The following is a 19,680-nucleotide window of genomic DNA, read 5'->3' as shown; positions in this document are numbered from 1 at the left end:
GACAGACAGACAGACAGACAGACAGACAGACAGACAGACAGAAAAAAAGTTACTTAGAGAGCAAGCATTACCAGAAAATAACCAGATATGTGTGATTTAAGGAAAACATTTTATTTTGCTATTTAATTTGTACTGGGTTTTTGTTATTGCATATCCTGGAGAGAGGTGGACTTAACTTTGGTGTTTGAGGTCGGACGTGTTTTTTACAAGAGCTGGATTTACTTGTGTTCTTTGATACGATATTACTTATTTAATCACTCACGAACTTGCAGCTATTAATATTGATTTAGTTGGTATTTGATATTATTATTCAGTGGGTTTATGATCGTTGGTTGTCTACAGAATTACAGTTTTTGACTCATGGAAAGTAAAATAACGTAAACGAAAAAGTTTGTCATAATTTTCTTCACGCAACAAATCATCTACGATGGAGTTCAAGTGTTTTCAGATTATTTTAGTTCTATTGAAATTTGGGCATTTCATTTCGGACGCAATGTCTGACGAGTCGACAGATAACCATTTAAATAATGTAACGGAAATTGAGCATGCTGAGAGAAAAAAAATACTAACCTTGTTTTTAAACGACATTTTGAAATGTATTTTCTTGAAGTCAGAGACAAGCTCTCCATCCTTGCTGATGTAATACACAAACATTCGACAGACGGGTAACATCTCGTGCCGGACCAAAAATGTGATGTCTACGTGTGATTGGTCAATTTTCTTTCGACTGAACAACATGATCATTCCCCTGCACATCATCTACACAGTAGAGATAGAGAAACAAATAGCTTTACTTTTCGTAATTTTTAATCTTACGACTCCGCTTGATGTATTGAGTGCGGAAGTATTTTGTCTGCCCTTCAAAGCAGTCATACTTTACAGGAAAAAAGTATCGCGCAGTCTATTTCGCGGGTACTTACTTTCCTGAAAATAGGCAAAAAACGCGAAAACTTTCTTCACGCGAAACTTTCTCCCTGTAAAGAAGTACGATTTTAATTCGTAAATAGTAAGAATAGAAAAAGTGAGAATTTTAATTAAAATCATTGATAAACAGATTAAAAAAAACAAAAAATACAGTAAAGTATTATCCCGCAGAACAAATTACTTACCAAATAATTCAGATGCTTCCCAATAACTTCACTGGCACTTGATATCCTTACTGTGATGCGTGCTTTTTTACGAGCTTCAAGATTTCTCATGCTCTGAATTTTAATGTACTTAGAACTTGGCGTATACCATCTTTCAGAGCTTCCGTAAGCATGTATCTTTCTATCGCCATGGCTTTTCTGTAGACATACAGACAGTGTTTTATTTGTTATTCTTCAGGACTATATTGTTGTATTAAATAAGCCAAACAGAACAGAAACGTATATTGTATCTTAAATCTTTCCAGACTGAAAAAAAAAACTGACTATTTTTTTTAAAAAAAAAAGAATTTAATAAGATCCAATTCAACGTCTGGATGATAAGGTCCCTTTCGCTTTTAAAATTTTTTTCAATAGAAGAAAAGCTGATTTTTCGTTCGATAACAAAGAAAGTCAAATCTTCGCGATCTTTTGTGCTAGAAGGCTTTACTGGAACACTCGTTGAAATATATTTTTGTTCTTTGCATCATGAAAACTTAAAAATTTAAAGAAATCCCTACAAATGTTTTCGTTAAAACTTCTGACTGCATAACCTAGTTAACTCAGCTTTCTTAAATAACATCAGATACAGTTTCTCTAAAACGAAAGGTTAGTCGCAAACAATGGAACATGGAACAGCAAATCCCTAAAAAACAAGTTCTCCTCATAGAAAACCCCGAATCACAATCAACCAATAAGCACAAAGTCGGCGTAGTCACATCTTACCCTCTTAAAAAATACAAGAATTAATTATATTTGTCCCGGTGTGTGAGGCCATTCGCGTTTAAAACAAAAGATTTCCCGATATTGATCAATTGAGCAAAGAGTAATAGAATTAACCAATCAAAAAGCGCGGTCAGCATTCTGACCGTAGAAAAACCGTTTGATACACCGCGCTATTTTTTCCCACTTTAACTATTCCGATTTCTTGGTGGTAAAAAAAATTATGCGGGGTATCCTAACTACTGACTACACCAACTATGGATACATATGTTTACATGGTTATGTAAATTGCGGTTTTTAACAGAAAATGAAGTAAACAATTACCCGTGTAGAATCTCCTTGTTGTTTTGATTGATCATAAATAGCTTCATAGTGATACGAATCAGCTTGTATGGACGGGAGAACCTTTAATACGTGCACACCATTTTTAATTAAAGGTAAATACCAGTTCAGCAACTGCGGTGGAGTTCTGCCTTGTTTTGACGTCAGTTTAATTTTGACGATCTTGTTTAGTGCTGGCCGGCCGTCGGGCGTTGTGACGAATAGCTAAGTAACCGCACAGAATTATATTTTTTGTTGATGGAAGAATACAAACAAGTACACGAACTCATGTAACTTGAACTCCTATAGTTCGAATAATCATATAAATCGAACGAATTCTCCGGTCCCGTCCGAGTTTACTTTAAAATCGTTATAAGAAAACTCCTTATAACTCGAACTCATGTAATTCGAAAAATCATGTAAATCGAACAGATTTCTTGATCCCATAAGCAAATTTTATTCATGTAATTCGAATTTAGAAAATTTTCGTCCGCTCTAAAACCTAAATTTTTCAACAATCGAACGTTTCAATAAAATTCGAACTTTCTCATAAGCGAACTTTCTCGTAAAATTCGAACTTTTTAACAATAGAATGTTCCGACAGAGCAAAATCATGGACTTTTATAAGAAAAATTGATAATTAAAAATTTGTAACACTTGTTTTACGTGAAAATAGCAACTTATTTCTCAAGTACTACGCGATATTTTACTCCATAGAATGTTGCAACATTGATAATTAATAGCGCCGTAAACCCGTTAACACTTTCACACCAAAATTCGACCGAAAAAAGTCAAAATCCTATATTTCAAAACTCATGTAATTCGGACAAATTTTAATTCCCCTGGAGATTCGAATTACATGAGTTCATCTGTACAACCAATTTGATAAAAAAAAAATTTACCACGACAAATATAAATGATAAAATCATAATAAACTGGGCAGATATCGTCACACGAACACGAAGGAGAAAATGTAAACACGTATTAGAAAATATAATCATGTCTGACATGATTATATATGATTAATAAAGTTAGTATATTCAAATTATTAGTATGTTTTAAAGTTTCGAGCGTCAAAATTTCAAACTAACGATCAATATTCTGCTGTTATTTACTTGCAGTCTGTGCAAACACATCGAAGAAGGCTGTCGAAATGATCAACAAGCAGGATAAGGTAAGAAAATTAATTTGACCCAAAATTTGTAACATTATATTTTGATGCTTCTACGCCTATTACAACTCTTTCTCCCCGTTATCCTAAAATTAATCTGCATGTTGTTACAAAGCTTCTACAAGTTCGAAACCTCTATTTCTTACTTTTACTAATCATACATGATCTATTATCGTGACATCACATCTCAAGCGTATGATGATTATAAGACAATTTTTTAAAAAACAAAGCTGTTTTACCTTCACTATGTATATAAATCCTGGTTTGTATTGCTTAGGCGCGTCAAACTTCAAAATGATTTCATCATCAACAAACGGTTTTGTGGTGTGTATTCCTTCTAATTCCACAGCAGTAGCGGTTTCCTTTACTTTTGCAATGACAGTAACAGCGATATCCTTGCTTCCGGAATTACTTTTTAAAATGGTTTCACCATAATTCATATTAAACATATTAGTAACACAACCATTAATCTATATGGGAAAAAGACAAAATATTAAACTAGCTTTAAAACCTGATTACACCTTTTACCTGTAGCTAATGAGACAATTTTCATAATTTTAAATATCTTGCGAAGTTACACAATATCAACAGCAGTGGGGACTTGTACGTTTGATGATATTTTACACGTATATGTTTGGAATGAATTTAATTTTTACAATATCAGTGCTTTACAACATCTTAACTTTGTTTTTACGCTTCACTTTTCTCACTACAGTAGACTCCCGGTTATTCGAACCTGCACTTATTCGAATAATTCGGTTATTCGAAGTGAGATGGCGTTCCCCTTGGATCTGCTTACCCAACTCAGGCAAAAACACTCTCGGTTATTCGAACTTCAGTTATTCGAATAATTCGGTTATTCAAAGTGATTTTTATTCCCCTTGGGGCCAATTATAGGCTAAGTCACCCTCAGTTATTCGAATTTTTCTTATTGGGAGATCGTCGAGTGAGAACATTGATTTTCTGCGATTAAAACACTTTTTTTCTTCAAAAAATCAGGTTTCAATATTCATGGCTATTTACACTCTTCAACTCCTTGTATTTACTAGATGCATTTTCTTTATAACTTTCATATTTTAAAACCTGTTAACAATTTGTTCAAATTTATTCTTTCTTCAAAAAGTAAAAATTCTTTGTGTTTACACGCTCAACTGAACCACAATGCCTCAATTACTTAAGAAAAGTCCATCCCATTAAGGTTAAGTTGAAAATCTGGCGGGAAAACGAATTTTTCAGTTATTCGAACTCCCGGTTATTCGAAGTAAATTCTTATCCCCCTTGAGGCTTCGAATAACCGGGAGTCTACTGTAGTTTCACTCGCGTTAACTTTTTCCACTCGCTTCAGGAAATAAGAAGGAACGCTTAAAAATGGAAAAGAGTATAAGAAACATACTAGCTTAGAAATTTCCATGCAGTTATTTTGGTCAATTTTATCTTGAATGTGTTTTACTCTCGATGAAAAACACATTGTTGCCTTTAATGTTCCGACAACTGATTTTCCATATGTATACCTTTAAAACAGAATTGTTAAAATTATCATTGGTGATATCATAAAGCTAAGCAAGTTAGATTTTTTTTTAGCTTTTTTTCTTTTTTTTTTACATAAAATGACAAAACCACTATTAAAATAAATTAAACATACTTAGCACATATTGTTATTGGAACTTCTTTCATCGACTTCAGCAAATACGACGGTGACTGTATTTTGACTTCAAATTTTGGAAGCACTAAACACAGATATATATATAAAACAAAATCAAACAAACAAAAACAGATATAAAATCCAAATAAACTAACAAACTTAAAAAATGTTTATCGTACCATACTTTTCAACCATTACGTCTTGCTTGATTTTGATTGGCTAAAAAAGTTATCATTAAGACAACTACCATATTCTGTTGACTATTCTACAGTAGTAGATAAGTTATTCTCTGTTATAAGTATTGACGGTTGTAAGCTAAGATAATCACGCCAGAAATTTCACCTTACATTTTCCCAGTTCTATATATTTTTTGTTTAGCTGTTATTATCTCCTTTTTAGTTAGGCTACAAGGTGAAACTGTTTTAAGCAACCCTGACTGCCGCAGTAACGTTCTATTTTTAAAATATAGTTGAAATAATAAGAACATAATGAATGGATGGTATTTGTAACATTAGCCTCTTCCTTCAAGCGAATCATTCAGAAATGCGTCGTAATTGTGATCCCAGAACATTTTTTTTCTAAGAGAACGACGGAAAAAGGGACAAAACACCCACCAGACAAATTTGTTTTTAGCGATGCGGAAAGTGTTTTTTTATGAGTATGTTCGTTCATATTTGATAATCCTTAAAAATAATGTTTTGTAGAATTTTGTAGTTAATTTTAGACAAGAGTATTATAATTTTTAATGCGAAATATCGTAAATTTTCCACCTGAATATAAACGATTTATTGCAAACTAACTAAAGTTTGTTGCTTTTTAAATTATATCTCTGTGTTTTCAGGGGGAAAAAATGCGTTTATGTTTACAAAGTTCCTGCTTCGATTATTTAAAATACTTTCAACCAATCAGGTATAGTAATGAAGTGTAAATACAAAAGAAATTAATGCTAGACGATTTAAATGATTAAAACCAGCATTAGGGTGAAATATAATGAATTATTCGGCCGTGTATATAAGAATAAACAGTAGATGTATTATTTTTACAGGTAGCTAAAATTGATCTTTAGTAATTCTTACCCCATATTTAGCTGCAATTTGCCATTTTCCAAGAACCGGTTTCACAGATATTGGCATTTCAAGACTAACGAAACCTAAACGAAAATCAACATTTACTTTCGTTATCAATAAAGAATTATTTTGAAATATTATTTCTTTTTATCCAAAACTTATTTTTAGGGGTTTTAAGACGTGCCGCAGCGATAACTCCAATGTATCTTAAGGCCAAGCTACACTACGTTTTCTTATTAGGTGATAGTGCTCATTTTAAACACTTTTTCAGCCTCAAATTTACTCATTTGTGTTTCTCGGAAATGTATTTAGCATATTTTTCATATTAGCCTAAGGAAGGAAAAAATTTTAGGAAAATAATGTTTCTTAATTATTCTAGACTCACATTTTTTGTTTTGATAATCTTTTTAATATTTTTGTTTAAATACGTTCTTAAATTTTGACAAAATCTTGGCGTCAACGTCACTGTAAGCTGTTATATGTTGTAATCCATGGTTAAAACAACCCGAGTTCTCGGATTAGTATTTTCACATTTCTCACACATAAAATAGATTTTAAGCCTATTTTTTTTTTGCTAAATTAACATATGCTATACATACAGTTGAATCTCTCTATCTCGAATTCGCCAAAAATTTGTTCGAGATAGAGAACGTTTGAGATAAAGAAAGAAAAATACCTTGGCAGACCACAAAGGGACTGAGACTTTAGTTCGAGATAGAGAGAAGTTCGAGATAGAGAGTAGTCGAGACAGAGAGATTCCACTGTATTCAAACAAGTAGCTATAAGTTATACTGAATAGGGTAAAGTTTAAGCCTACTAATTTTTTCGTGCATATAAAAATGCATAATCATAGTAATCTTCAATGCATTCATTTTCGCAAAAATGCATAAAAATTTTTGAGCGCGAAATTTTCTTCAAATAATAAATGCAAATTAGAAAGCTTTTTCTTAACTTATAAATTTTTAGTAGTTTTAATCGTTTATAACTTTATTTATTGTAATCATTTTCCTGTTAGTGACGTTTGTGGCGTTTGTGGTATTTGTGGCGATTGTGGAGCAACATAAATTAATTTCTTGAAAATTACCTTTTTTTAAAGTTATATTTGACCATTGCATCACTCGTGACCCCCCTGCATTCTGGAAAAAGACAAAAAACACATTACAATGAGATCTTTAATCCTATTTTTTGCACTGTCCCTTACCAACTACAAACAACTGCCATTGTAGCTAACTACTTTAATAGCGAAAGCCGCAGCATTGAAAATCTGTTGAAAACTCGCTATCTGCCCAAAGTGAAAATACGTACTGCGATGAACACTTCAAATGCGAAAATACTTACTGCGATGAACACTTCAAATGCGAAAATACTTACTGCGATAAACACTTCAAATGCGAAAATACTTACTGCGATGAACACTTTAAATGCGAAAATACTTACTGCGATGAACACTTCAAATGCGAAAATACTTACTGCGATGAACACTTCAAATGCGAAAATACTTACTGCGATGAACACTTTAAATGCGAAAATACTTACTGCGATGAACACTTCAAATGCGAAAATACTTACTGCGATGAACACTTCAAATGCGAAAATACTTACTGCGATGAACACTTCAAATGCGAAAATACTTACTGCGATGAACACTTCAAATGCGAAAATACTTACTGCGATAAACACTTCAAATGCGAAAATACTTACTGCGATGAACACTTCAAATGCGAAAATACTTACTGCGATGAACACTTCAAATGCAAAAATACTTACTGCGATGAACACTTCAAATGTGAAAATACTTACTGCGATGAACACTTCAAATGCGAAAATACTTACTGCGATGAACACTTTAAATGCGAAAATACTTACTGCGATGAACACTTTAAATGCGAAAATACTTACTGCGATGAACACTTCAAATGCGAAAATACTTACTGCGATGAACACTTTAAATGCGAAAATACTTACTGCGATGAACACTTTAAATGTGAAAATACTTACTGCGATGAACACTTTAAATGCGAAAATACTTACTGCGATGAACACTTTAAATGCGAAAATACTTACTGCGATGAACACTTTAAATGTGAAAATACTTACTGCGATGAACACTTCAAATGCGAAAATACTTACTGCGATGAACACTTCAAATGCGAAAATACTTACTGCGATGAACACTTCAAATGCGAAAATACTTACTGCGATGAACACTTCAAATGCGAAAATACTTACTGCGATGAACACTTCAAATGCGAAAATACTTACTGCGATGAACACTTCAAATGCGAAAATACTTACTGCGATGAACACTTCAAATGCAAAAATACTTACTGCGATGAACACTTCAAATGTGAAAATACTTACTGCGATGAACACTTCAAATGCGAAAATACTTACTGCGATGAACACTTTAAATGCGAAAATACTTACTGCGATGAACACTTTAAATGCGAAAATACTTACTGCGATGAACACTTCAAATGCGAAAATACTTACTGCGATGAACACTTTAAATGCGAAAATACTTACTGCGATGAACACTTTAAATGTGAAAATACTTACTGAGATGAACACTTTAAATGCGAAAATACTTACTGCGATGAACACTTTAAATGCGAAAATACTTACTGCGATGAACACTTTAAATGGAAAAATACTTACTGCGATGAACACTTCAAATTCGAAAATACTTACTGCGATGAACACTTCAAATGCGAAAATACTTACTGCGATGAACACTTCAAATGCGAAAATACTTACTGCGATGAACACTTCAAATGCGAAAATACTTACTGCGATGAACACTTCAAATGCGAAAATACTTACTGCGATGAACACTTCAAATGCGAAAATACTTACTGCGATGAACACTTCAAATGCGAAAATACTTACTGCGATGAACACTTCAAATGCGAAAATACTTACTGCGATGAACACTTCAAATGCGAAAATACTTACTGCGATGAACACTTCAAATGCGAAAATACTTACTGCGATGAACACTTTAAATGCGAAAATACTTACTGCGATGAACACTTTAAATGCGAAAATACTTACTGCGATGAACACTTTAAATGTGAAAATACTTACTGCGATGAACACTTTAAATGCGAAAATACTTACTGCGATGAACACTTTAAATGCGAAAATACTTACTGCGATGAACACTTTAAATGTGAAAATACTTACTGCGATGAACACTTCAAATGCGAAAATACTTACTGCGATGAACACTTCAAATGCGAAAATACTTACTGCGATGAACACTTCAAATGCGAAAATACTTACTGCGATGAACACTTTAAATGTGAAAATACTTACTGCGATGAACACTTTAAATGCGAAAATACTTACTGCGATGAACACTTTAAATGCGAAAATACTTACTGCGATAAACACTTTAAATGTGAAAATACTTACTGCGATGAACACTTCAAATGCAACCTATCAGTAACAATAAAAATTAAAATCGTATTTTTAAACACATATTTAAAGAGGGAAAGAAGATGTTGGGACTCTGTGGAATGCACAGTTACTGCACGCACTGCTAAGTGTTAGAAAATACATTATAATAGAAGTGAATGTCGATGAATGAGGTGCAAATTTAATCTGAAGGTCATTTGGTCACTTAGATGACACTTTGGCCATTTAGAAATATTTGAAGGAGATAAGTTAACAAATAAAAAATATATACATATTAAATTTGTGGTAAATATCGTTTTAAACCATTTCCCCCTAGGGAGATGGTTTAAAACGATACTTAACAGTCTAGATAAAGTTGGAAGTATTTATATTATTATAACTTGGACAGAAGAAAAATTATTTCTGCAATTTTTCTACTGTCGCCTAACTTTGCAGAATTTATGTTTTGCGTTTTGCTAAAAAAAAGTGCTGTTTTGCGGAACTTTTGCAAATAGAGCCAAAAACTGCAGAATGACAAGTGAATCTTTTTCTGGTAATGCCAACGTAATAAAAAGTCAGTAAATTTGAAAAACAGAGTATGAAAAAAATTAAGTATAACTCTTAAAAAATCCCATACCTTTCTAGATGGCGGCTTTAGGAGTTTATTGATAATAACAACTCGGAAGCGAACTGTAAATAAAAACAATTTATTTCTTAAAAAACACATGACAAATCGCGTAAATAGAAAGAAATATAGGTTACTTTCAGGGGCAGAAACTTTTGCGGGCGGAAAGTTAGCGTTTTTTGCGTTTTTGACCTTTTTTCGCGATAGTTTTTGCCTTTGGAAACTTCAAAACAGCAAAACGTAAAAGTTTTCTCACGTAAAATCATAGCCAATTTAAAAAACGCAAACGTTTTTCACGTGAAAATTTTTTTTCCAAGCAAATTTAAACCCCTCCTTGAAACTCGTTGTTATCAAAAAACTTGATGACAAAAAAGCTATATTCACTATTTTGTGTGAAATAATTAGAGTGTCCGGTGATAAGTGTCCGTTTTCAGGCGTAATGTCAAAAAATATAAACATATAACGCAACTTGGTTAAAATAAAAAAACACAGGCTGCAGCCTATTTCAAAATTTTAAGATTGTTGGTGTATTTCGTAAAAAATACAAAGTTTAGGCATTCAGTAGCTTCTTATTCGTAAAATACTTTAAAAACATTCAGAAATGATGCTTACAAAACATTCAGAAATGATGCTTACAAAACATTCAGAAATGATGCTTTAAAAACATTCAGAAATGATGCTTACAAAACATTCAGAAATGATGCTTTAAAAACATTCAGAAATGATGCTTACAGATCGAGTAAAAGTACACTAACTTTTGTCTCCAGGTTTATACATGGGTTTATCAGTTTGAATAAACATTTTGTCTTCCAACGGTTTAACGCTGATTTCTTCCTCATGATTAAAAACAGCACCATTCTTTGATTTTATCGATAACTTTACCTTCCCTTTCAGTGTGTTGGGAACGTAAAGGCGTATCACTTCGTTATGTCTCACAATTGAACGTGTTTTTTGTGAAAGAATCTTTCCTTGTAAATCATTCAATACAGCTGTGACATCTGCAGGGCGTGGAAGACTCTCAATGTTAATAGCAATACTAACATGCTCTCCTGCTCGATAATATCCTGGCGTTGATATAAAGTAATGACTGAAAAAAAGTATATATATAGGTCGTGTTACAAAATCTTGAAGGAATGAAATATATCTTCTTTTTTTAAAATTTTAATAAAGCAGGCATGTTAACTTGCGAGACTTCACTGTTAATAGTCAATTAAAAGATTCCTCCTTCGCAACCTCGTCCGCAGGGTTTTGTGGCCCCTGAACCGTTACTACGGAGTGACCAACTTTTCGCCGCTAGCAACTTCATCAACCAGGCAAAATGCTCTGGGGACCATTTCCCCCTTTTATCGCCAAAAATAGTTTTTTTCTCTCTCCGAACAAACGTTTTACTTACTGTATTTTTTACCGACAAACTTTATGTACGGACGATTAATTTTCACCGACGATTATTTTTACCGACAATTAATTATTACCAACGAATTGACATAGATATAGCGCAATTGCTATATTTTGTAATCTATCTATCCGAGCACAAATTTGATTAAAATAATAAAAAAATACAAACGCGTTAGTTAAAAAGTTTTGTGATTTCTTCAAATAAAATTGGAAATTGTCGACTTGAAGTGGTTGATATATGTTACCTATGCATATGTCCTTACGTTAAAATTTTATATGAGCTCTAGCTTGCTTGAGTGCCACAGCAAACACTACATTCACGGGCTATATCGTCTGACAACACTGCATTCATACATGAACATATTACATAATTACAAGACAAATACGCTACCATTTGTCCATCTTAGATAACTACCGCATGTAGACTAGAAGAAAATGCATGCGCATATGCATAACGAAGAGTCTATTAACGGGACATGTTCAAGTAAAATATGTGACACTGCGAAATGTTTGTAGTCATGGACACTGAGCAGCATGCTTCGGTGATAGTCGTTATAGCAACTTGCTGTAAAAAAACTGAAAGGACAAAAAAGAAGCATTAGCGGTTGAAGGAAGGGTCAGGTTACTTCATAAACATCACAAGCTCCAGAAGCACTCTTTTTTGACTCTTTTAACTTGTTTCGTTGATTTGCAAAATAAACACGCAAGCTGTGCAATTTTTCCCGCGGCCTCTTCAACAGCAACATCAACTCTAGCTTCAGCTAATTGAAATACTATGGCAATTCTTTAGCATTGTTGTCGTAGTAATACTCATGCGACACGATGTATAAGACCTCTGTTTCTTCCCAAACTTGAATCAATGCAAGTACCTCTTTGTGTGTCCAGGACCGTGTTTTTTGCGTTTATTTTTGACGACAGGTTGAGGCTGATATTGAGAGGACTTCTCTTGATCTTGTTGACTTCCTGTTCAATGTCGTGGTGCCATTCAAGTGTCCTGTTCAATCTGCAACATACTCACTCAAAAAAATGGATATAATAGCGATAATGCAAAATGGATATTATATCCATATGTACGGAGATATTAAAATGGGTATAATATCCATTTCTAGAGAAAATGGATATAATATTGAATTTGAAACGGGAACTGGCAGCGTCCCAATAATAGCACAACGAGGTTTCAGTTATGGATACGAGGCTGTTTGAAGAGAGTTCCGGAACTGCGAAACAAACCTCGCCAACACGAAACGAAACGGTTCTCTTTTTTGCGTTTGCTTCTAGATTAGAATAAGTTCAATTCAAGTGTGTTTTGTAATAATGTAGTGTTGATTTATGTATTTTATGTTGGTTAGAAGTTTCTGCATAAGAAGCAACTAGATGTCCTGATTCTTAGTAGGTGTTGGTGTGGCAATTATTGTAAAGACAACTCCATCCCATATCTGCCCATTTTTTTTCTTTTGTACTTTTTTTAAACAGCGATATTAGCTACCTATAGCTAACTAGCTATGGGATACATTTACGGTGACTTCATTGGATAACAAGACAGGAATACAGCTAGTAAGGGTCTAAAAATAATATAAAAAAGCCTTCTTGGCGAGCTAGCTAAATTTCACAGTCGGTGATAGTCAGGGTTGATACAGGGAGTACTCAATTTCCCTTGTGTTCCTTCTTGTTCTTCTATTGCCTGTGAGAATGCACGCACATAAACACTTACAACTCATCTATCGATGCAGGATAGCTAAAGATATGGCATGTAAAAACTAGCACACCACTAATTACACTGAAAATATTTTTTAACTTTCCATACAGTATAGCTATCATAGTCGGATACTAAACAAAGAACTGCTCTGAGTTCATGAAAAAATTGAAGAGATATAGTTGCACATGAAGAACAAATTTAAAACATCTAAAAAGCATGCCACAAGGTTTCATTTTTATATATTTTATTTTCCTCCAATAGCACACCGTTATAATTAAGGGTTGTGAGATTATTAAATTGTTGTCTTTTGTCAGATCACGAAATTATAAGCAACCTTCTTTAAACCCAACAAGAAGTAATATTTTATTATATAAAGGCTAAAATACACGGTAAGATTAAATGGACCATTTAAATGTAAGATAAAAAACTTACCGCGTAAACAGCAAAGATTTACAACTTTTTCCTGTTTTATAAGTTTTTTTAAAAGTTGGACATGTTCAACTTTTGCTAAGTTTTTGATTTCCGTCGCCGCTATGCGGTGCGGAATCTTTAAAATCGCCTGATGGAAGATAGATATATATATATAGATAAAGACAGCACAGAGCCCGGACGCTGATAAGTTTTTGTCCAGGCTAAACGCTCGGAAAATTCCATTTTTTCGAAAGCCAATGAAGATACTTTATTTTAATCTCTGTCAATTAAATGACCAATCTGAACAGAGGGTGTACTCTTTGTGTGGCCAGAACATTCCGTGTGCGGCCATGACTAAAAGTGCTTACATTTTGTTGGTCGCCCCTTGCTGGTCTCTTTGATTTGGTCGTAGTAGCTTTACTGATGGGGAGCTAAGCACTATTTTTTAAATTCGTGTATTTTATCAGGTAAGAATTATTTTATAACAATATATAGTTAGCCGATGCAGGATAATTAGATGCTACGCCTAGTATAATTAGCCGTTAAAAGCTTCTTTGTGTTCTTTACAGCTAACTGCGTCTTTTCCATGCTTTTTTCTTGAAATCAGAATAGTTTTGTTGTTTATTAATATATATATACGACATATATATGTACTGCTAGCTACAGTAAAATTATAAATTTTTTGCAAAATCGTTTCTTGTTCTTTTTCTTGGTTTTAATTGAAGCAGAACTTTATGTTGATCTATATAAATATAGATGGCTATGGGGAGATCGATAACGAAGAGAGGTTAAAGAGACAATAATTAAACAACCTGGTTTTAAAATTCTATTCTTGTTTCTTATTTTAAACGTACTTTTTTTAGATCAGCTGTTATCAAACCATGCACCATCACCATTTTCAAAAAATTTACAACAAGAGAGTAAATTTTGAAGGCCTAAATACTGAAATATTCAAATGCTAATATGTATTTGATATCTATTGAATTAATAAACAATGAACTACTTCATCATTCAAATTGAGCTTGTTCAGAAGTTATTATTTTCGAATCGTCAAGTTTCTACATAGCAAGATTTGTATTCTGTAATTTCCAGAATTTTACTGTTATTTTAGAACACTTTATATAGCTATGTAAAAATTTTATTTTTTATTTATTGAGTTGTATTTTAACATTGCAGGTTAGTTACAAAAATAGTTGAGAATTGTGACACTCGTGATTTGTTAAACCCATAATTCTCTGTTTTCAAGGTCTACTTTAAATTTCAAAATCCTTCAGGCTAATGACGGAAATCTTAAAGCCGCAGGGCTTCTTGTTTCTATTAAAATTAACAGAATGATTAATGAGCTTTTGTTTAATTGATAGATTTGAGCATATTTTTTAATTTCTAATCATAACATTTACCCTGCTGCTGCTATAACAATACCCGCCACGGAATATTTACGTGTTTTCCTTTGGTATTCATTGTAAAAAGAGAGTTTTTTTAAAAAAACTTATACAATTTATCTTAACGTGAAGACAGATGTATTACCTGCAACGAAACTTATAAGTTTTTTTCTTACAACTAAACGGTCCGTTTAAACTTACAGTGTATTTTAGCCTTAAATGGTTTAGGAAAAATAATAACAATCCCAGAAAATCACAAAAACCTATAATTAGTGGATTGTTTCCACTAGGGCCACTAAAACAAAAAAGAAACAAAGAAAATAAAAAACCTTATAGACTGCCTGAACAATAAAAATTAAAAAATAAATAAATGAAAACGACCCTCAAACGGCCCTACCGAAGCAATATATAAGACTGAGAATGGGCATAAACGACCTCTTACAACAGAAACAAGAACGTAGCAACACTATTCAAAATACTGCTTTTTTATTGAATCAAATAAATATTTCATCATGCAGACTAAGGATCTCTTCAGTTCAAGCGAATTCGACGCTAGCAACGGAAATGGTGAGTAATATTTACCTACTTTACAACATTTGATACTCCTAGCTAATAGAGAATGCTTGCTAAAGCATGGCCCGCTACCACGAGGAATTATTGATTGGTCCATACCCGGACGGGGCTGAAAATTCTGATGACGGTAGTAATCAACTGAAGATCTCGCAATTTAGCTAGTATCTACAACTTAACAACCAATATCACCAATGTTATTGGATTATTAACAAAAAACCGAACATATGATAACCACAAAGTCAAATGTTCAAAAAACGGAAACATGTAAGGGATTACCACGAGAATAGCGCCATTGCTAATTTTTTTTTTACATTACATACACAAGAAAAAGAATTATAAACAAAAATAAAAAGGGTGATCTCCATTAGAATTTGTCATATACATTAGAGATGGAAGTCTTAACGAAAGCAGACTTCCATTCACTTTTTAACACCTTTTTTGCTAGTGGCCTAGTACATTTAAAAAATGTATTTTGCGATAGTCCCTTGCTTTTCTTTCTTGCAGGGCTTTTGCTTCTTCATCCGTATTAGAAAAACGTGGTAGTTTATCTTTCTGACATAACTTTCTTTATAGAATGGAAAAACTAAAATCGAGAGGGACCAAAGAAAAAACTGGTAGTCGGAAGCTGAGTGACTATTTGGCTGTGCCTAGTCGTCACTTATTGTTAAAAATGCAAGAAGAGGAAGGCAGGGTTTTTAAAGATCCCAATATTCTCAAAGCAATCTACCAAGCAAAATTAGAAAGATCAATGAATAGCGGCACGTCTTCAACGTCTAATTCTGCCAGTTCTGATTCTTCTTTTAGTAGTTAGTACACCATGCTTAGCAAGTTCAAAATTAGGCTAAGTACATAAATTAGCATGTAAATGTTAGAAATATATTTTTTGATTTAATAAATATATGTTCTATTGCATATTGTGCCTACAACTTTATCGGAGTACGAGTATAGTCTGATTATAATAGCCTTGTTAGATGTATGTCATTTTATTTAAGTAAACAATCCTTATTAACATCAAGATGGTCGAGCTCCTAAATGGAAAGAAGAAAAAAAGTGTGGCACTAAAGAAAAAGATAGTTCCCTTTGTGATGTCAAGGAGTGGAACTTACAAATCAAAGAGACCAGTGAAGTTAGTAAATGAAAGGAATAAAACAATTGAACTGACTGGTAAGTTGAAATTTGTGAGAAGTATTAAAAGATGTATTTATTTCTGCTATATGTTTAACCTGACATTTACAATAAACTTTAGCTCCACAATTAAAAATGAATGTCTGCGAAACACCCAGTATGCCTGAATATGTTATGGAAAACAGCAAAGAAGGTTGGAGTGTATTCATATATAAATGCGAAATCATTGAAGCTTTGGTGTCATTTGGAGTTTTAATTTATATATGTTTCACTTTAGCTTTAAACAGACAACTGCAATTATCAGATAAATTTTTGGGCGAAATTTCAACTAACCCGAAAGCTCCTATAACCTGGGCCGAAAGAGCGACTAGATTTCAAACATCTTTCATAGCAAAACGTGAGCAGTTGCACAAAGCATTTGTCCTATCACAAAATCCAGGGCATAGTTCATGCACTAACTGTCATGAAGCTGAGTGTTCTATGATCTGTATGGATTGTAAGCAGTACAAACACCTTTGTATTGTCTGTGATGAGATGCTGCATTCACATCAACCATTCATGATCGCATTGGTTATGTTAATGGAGAAATGGTTGAGTTAAAACCAATACAGTCAATTGATTTCAATGGAAATTTAATCGAATTTGGTAAAGAAATAATTTGTATATATAAATAATATGTGCATCATTGTTGGAATAAAGCACCTCTTCGGTGCATGGTAATATCTATACTTGCTATGACTGTACAAAATTAATGTTTTGATATTCAGAAAAGCATGTACCACTGGCAGTAAAGAGTTGTCCACAGTGTGGTTCTTCTATTTTCCATAAAAGAACTGACAACAGTCGTATTATATCTGTTATTTCATTTAAAGGTAACAATTGTTTTCTGATATTTTGTTAACATTGCATTTATTTGATAAACACATTTTTTTGCAGAAACAATGTTAAAGTACATGTATATTAATTAGTGTCAATATCAATGTTTAGATGATTTGATAAACAACCCGTAATTCTTGATTTGATTTTACCTTAGGACGTTACGATTTGTTTGGTTTTTCCTGCATTTGTGTCCAATGCTCAGCTATCTTCGATCCATTGACAATAGAAAACATTGTTGAAATTATTTGTCAATGACTTTAAAGCGGATTAACACAATCATTGATAGCTATTGCTTTGTTGGAATTTTTAACCAAACTTCAACAAAGGATGCCAGGTTCATCAGAGCATAGTTTATTATCAACACTCAAAATTTTATCTACAGATAATGGTCGGGTGAGTTTGAGTCTTAAAATGAAACATATGTTTCACAAAAAATACTGTACAGTGTCATTCAAACTGAAAATTTCGATTCATAGAAACATCAGTAGAACATGCAGTAGAATAACAACAAACCCAATTTGTCAATAACATTTTTGTCAGCCACATTCGAGGAGAGTTCTACTTTAGCACTTCACCCAATGTATTGCATTCAATGCTTCGTTTTTTGTTGGGTTAAACAAATACAGGATTTCAATTAATTGTAGCAAAATTTCGGAGTATTTGTTTCTAAAACAAAAACGCATAATGTGACGTGGATACAAGTCAATATTGCAATTTCTGATTTGACGTACGTATACGAGTTCAACTCGACATTCCATTTTCGGAGTATTTGTGTCTCTATCGGAAAATTCAAACAAGGCGTGGATACTAGCGAAGAATTGCATTTCTGATTTGACGTACGTGTACGAGTTCAACTCGACATTCCATTTTCGGAGTATTTGTGTCTGAATCCAAAAATTCACACACGACCTGGATACAAGCGAAAGATGCAACTTCTGATTTGACATACACATGTATGTCAAATCAGAAGTTGCATCTTTACGAGTACTTTCATACATTCCATTCGATATTTCGTAAGTAAATTTAATACCGTAAAAAAGATTATAATAAATTTTTTATCATTTGTTCCCATTCATTTGGATGATGCGTCGCAACTTCGCGTGCGTTTTGGCAATCTATATTTAATTTAACACAGCTAAGTCCTGTTTGACAACTGACCATGTCGTTGGGGGTCTGCCTTTTCGCCTTTTAAAAGGCATCTCTGCTTACCGCATTGCTTTTTGTGCGGGAGCATTAAAGTTCATTTGCTGGATCTTGCCGGACCATCTTAACCGTGCGAGTACTGGGCATTCCATTTTTGGAGAATTTATTTTCTATCCATGACTCATGCTTGAACAGATTTTCACCATGAAATAAATATCTTTAATCACTGGTCGTAACATATATGTGTGCTCTATGATGCTTTTGTAAGAAGAAATCTGCTAAAAATGTTTTATTTTAGCAAGATCTAGCTAGCATATTATTGCATGCCACATGAGGAGATGTCAGTTGCTGAAACTAAACAAAGAAAACTGTCTGTGTTAGAAATTAGACTATTAATATAAGTCACACAAAAATCGACATATAATTATATAAAGATTGTGCTATAAAGCATCGTCTGGTATTCTTCTCTGAGGAGTTATCAAACACATATGAGTGATATCCGTTATTAGTTTATAACTGGCTAGCTAGCAACGTGCCACCATCACAACTTTTTTGCAACTCAGCCTTTTTTCCCTTTCTTCTTCTCTCTGACCTTTTAAATTTAAGCAAACTGGCTATAGCTAAGGTAGATATTAGTGGATAATTCCACAATACTTCTTTTTATGGTCCTTAAGTCGCCAGCTGCGAAGGAAGGGCAGTATAGGATTCGATCAAGTTTGGAAGTTAATGGTTTGCACAGCTCAATACGCCATGTTTTAATACGCCATGAGTTATCAAACACATATGAGTGATATCCGTTATTAGTTTATAGCTGGCTAGCTAGCTAGCAACATACCACCATCACAAATTTTGTAACCCAGCCAGCCATTCCTTTTTTCCTTTCTTCTTCTCTCTGAGCTTTTAAATTTAAGCAAACTGGCTATAGCTAAACTAGATCTTGGTGGATAATTTCACAATACTTCTTTTTATGGTCCTTAAGTCGCCAGCTGCAAAGAAAGAGCAGT

General features: G+C 33.2%; 1 protein-coding gene and 1 long non-coding RNA gene across 2 annotated transcripts in view; one reads left to right on the top strand and one right to left on the bottom strand.

Moving 5' to 3' along the window:
- The window catches only part of LOC130647159 (pregnancy zone protein-like), a 46,606-nt gene that overhangs the window by 20,422 nt on the left and 6,504 nt on the right, over positions 1-19,680 (bottom strand). The window contains exons 2-13 of the mRNA XM_057452922.1: positions 10,828-11,159; positions 10,085-10,137; positions 9,466-9,489; positions 7,133-7,184; positions 6,058-6,131; positions 5,161-5,200; positions 4,982-5,066; positions 4,733-4,850; positions 3,579-3,809; positions 2,172-2,393; positions 1,110-1,286; positions 571-759 (exon numbers count right to left, since the gene is read on the bottom strand). Coding sequence (XP_057308905.1) covers positions 571-759; positions 1,110-1,286; positions 2,172-2,393; positions 3,579-3,809; positions 4,733-4,850; positions 4,982-5,066; positions 5,161-5,200; positions 6,058-6,131; positions 7,133-7,184; positions 9,466-9,489; positions 10,085-10,137; positions 10,828-11,159 — 1,597 coding nt within the window. The remainder of the gene's footprint in view (positions 1-570; positions 760-1,109; positions 1,287-2,171; positions 2,394-3,578; positions 3,810-4,732; positions 4,851-4,981; positions 5,067-5,160; positions 5,201-6,057; positions 6,132-7,132; positions 7,185-9,465; positions 9,490-10,084; positions 10,138-10,827; positions 11,160-19,680) is intronic.
- On the top strand, positions 17,110-17,752 carry LOC130647220 (uncharacterized). The gene is made up of 3 exons (XR_008982820.1): positions 17,110-17,299; positions 17,422-17,526; positions 17,688-17,752. It is a non-coding gene; the product is annotated as an uncharacterized LOC130647220 (long non-coding RNA).

Source organism: Hydractinia symbiolongicarpus, chromosome 1, assembly GCF_029227915.1.
Source record: "Hydractinia symbiolongicarpus strain clone_291-10 chromosome 1, HSymV2.1, whole genome shotgun sequence".
Lineage (NCBI taxonomy): Eukaryota > Metazoa > Cnidaria > Hydrozoa > Anthoathecata > Hydractiniidae > Hydractinia > Hydractinia symbiolongicarpus.
This window is presented reverse-complemented; position numbering and strand designations above follow the sequence as displayed.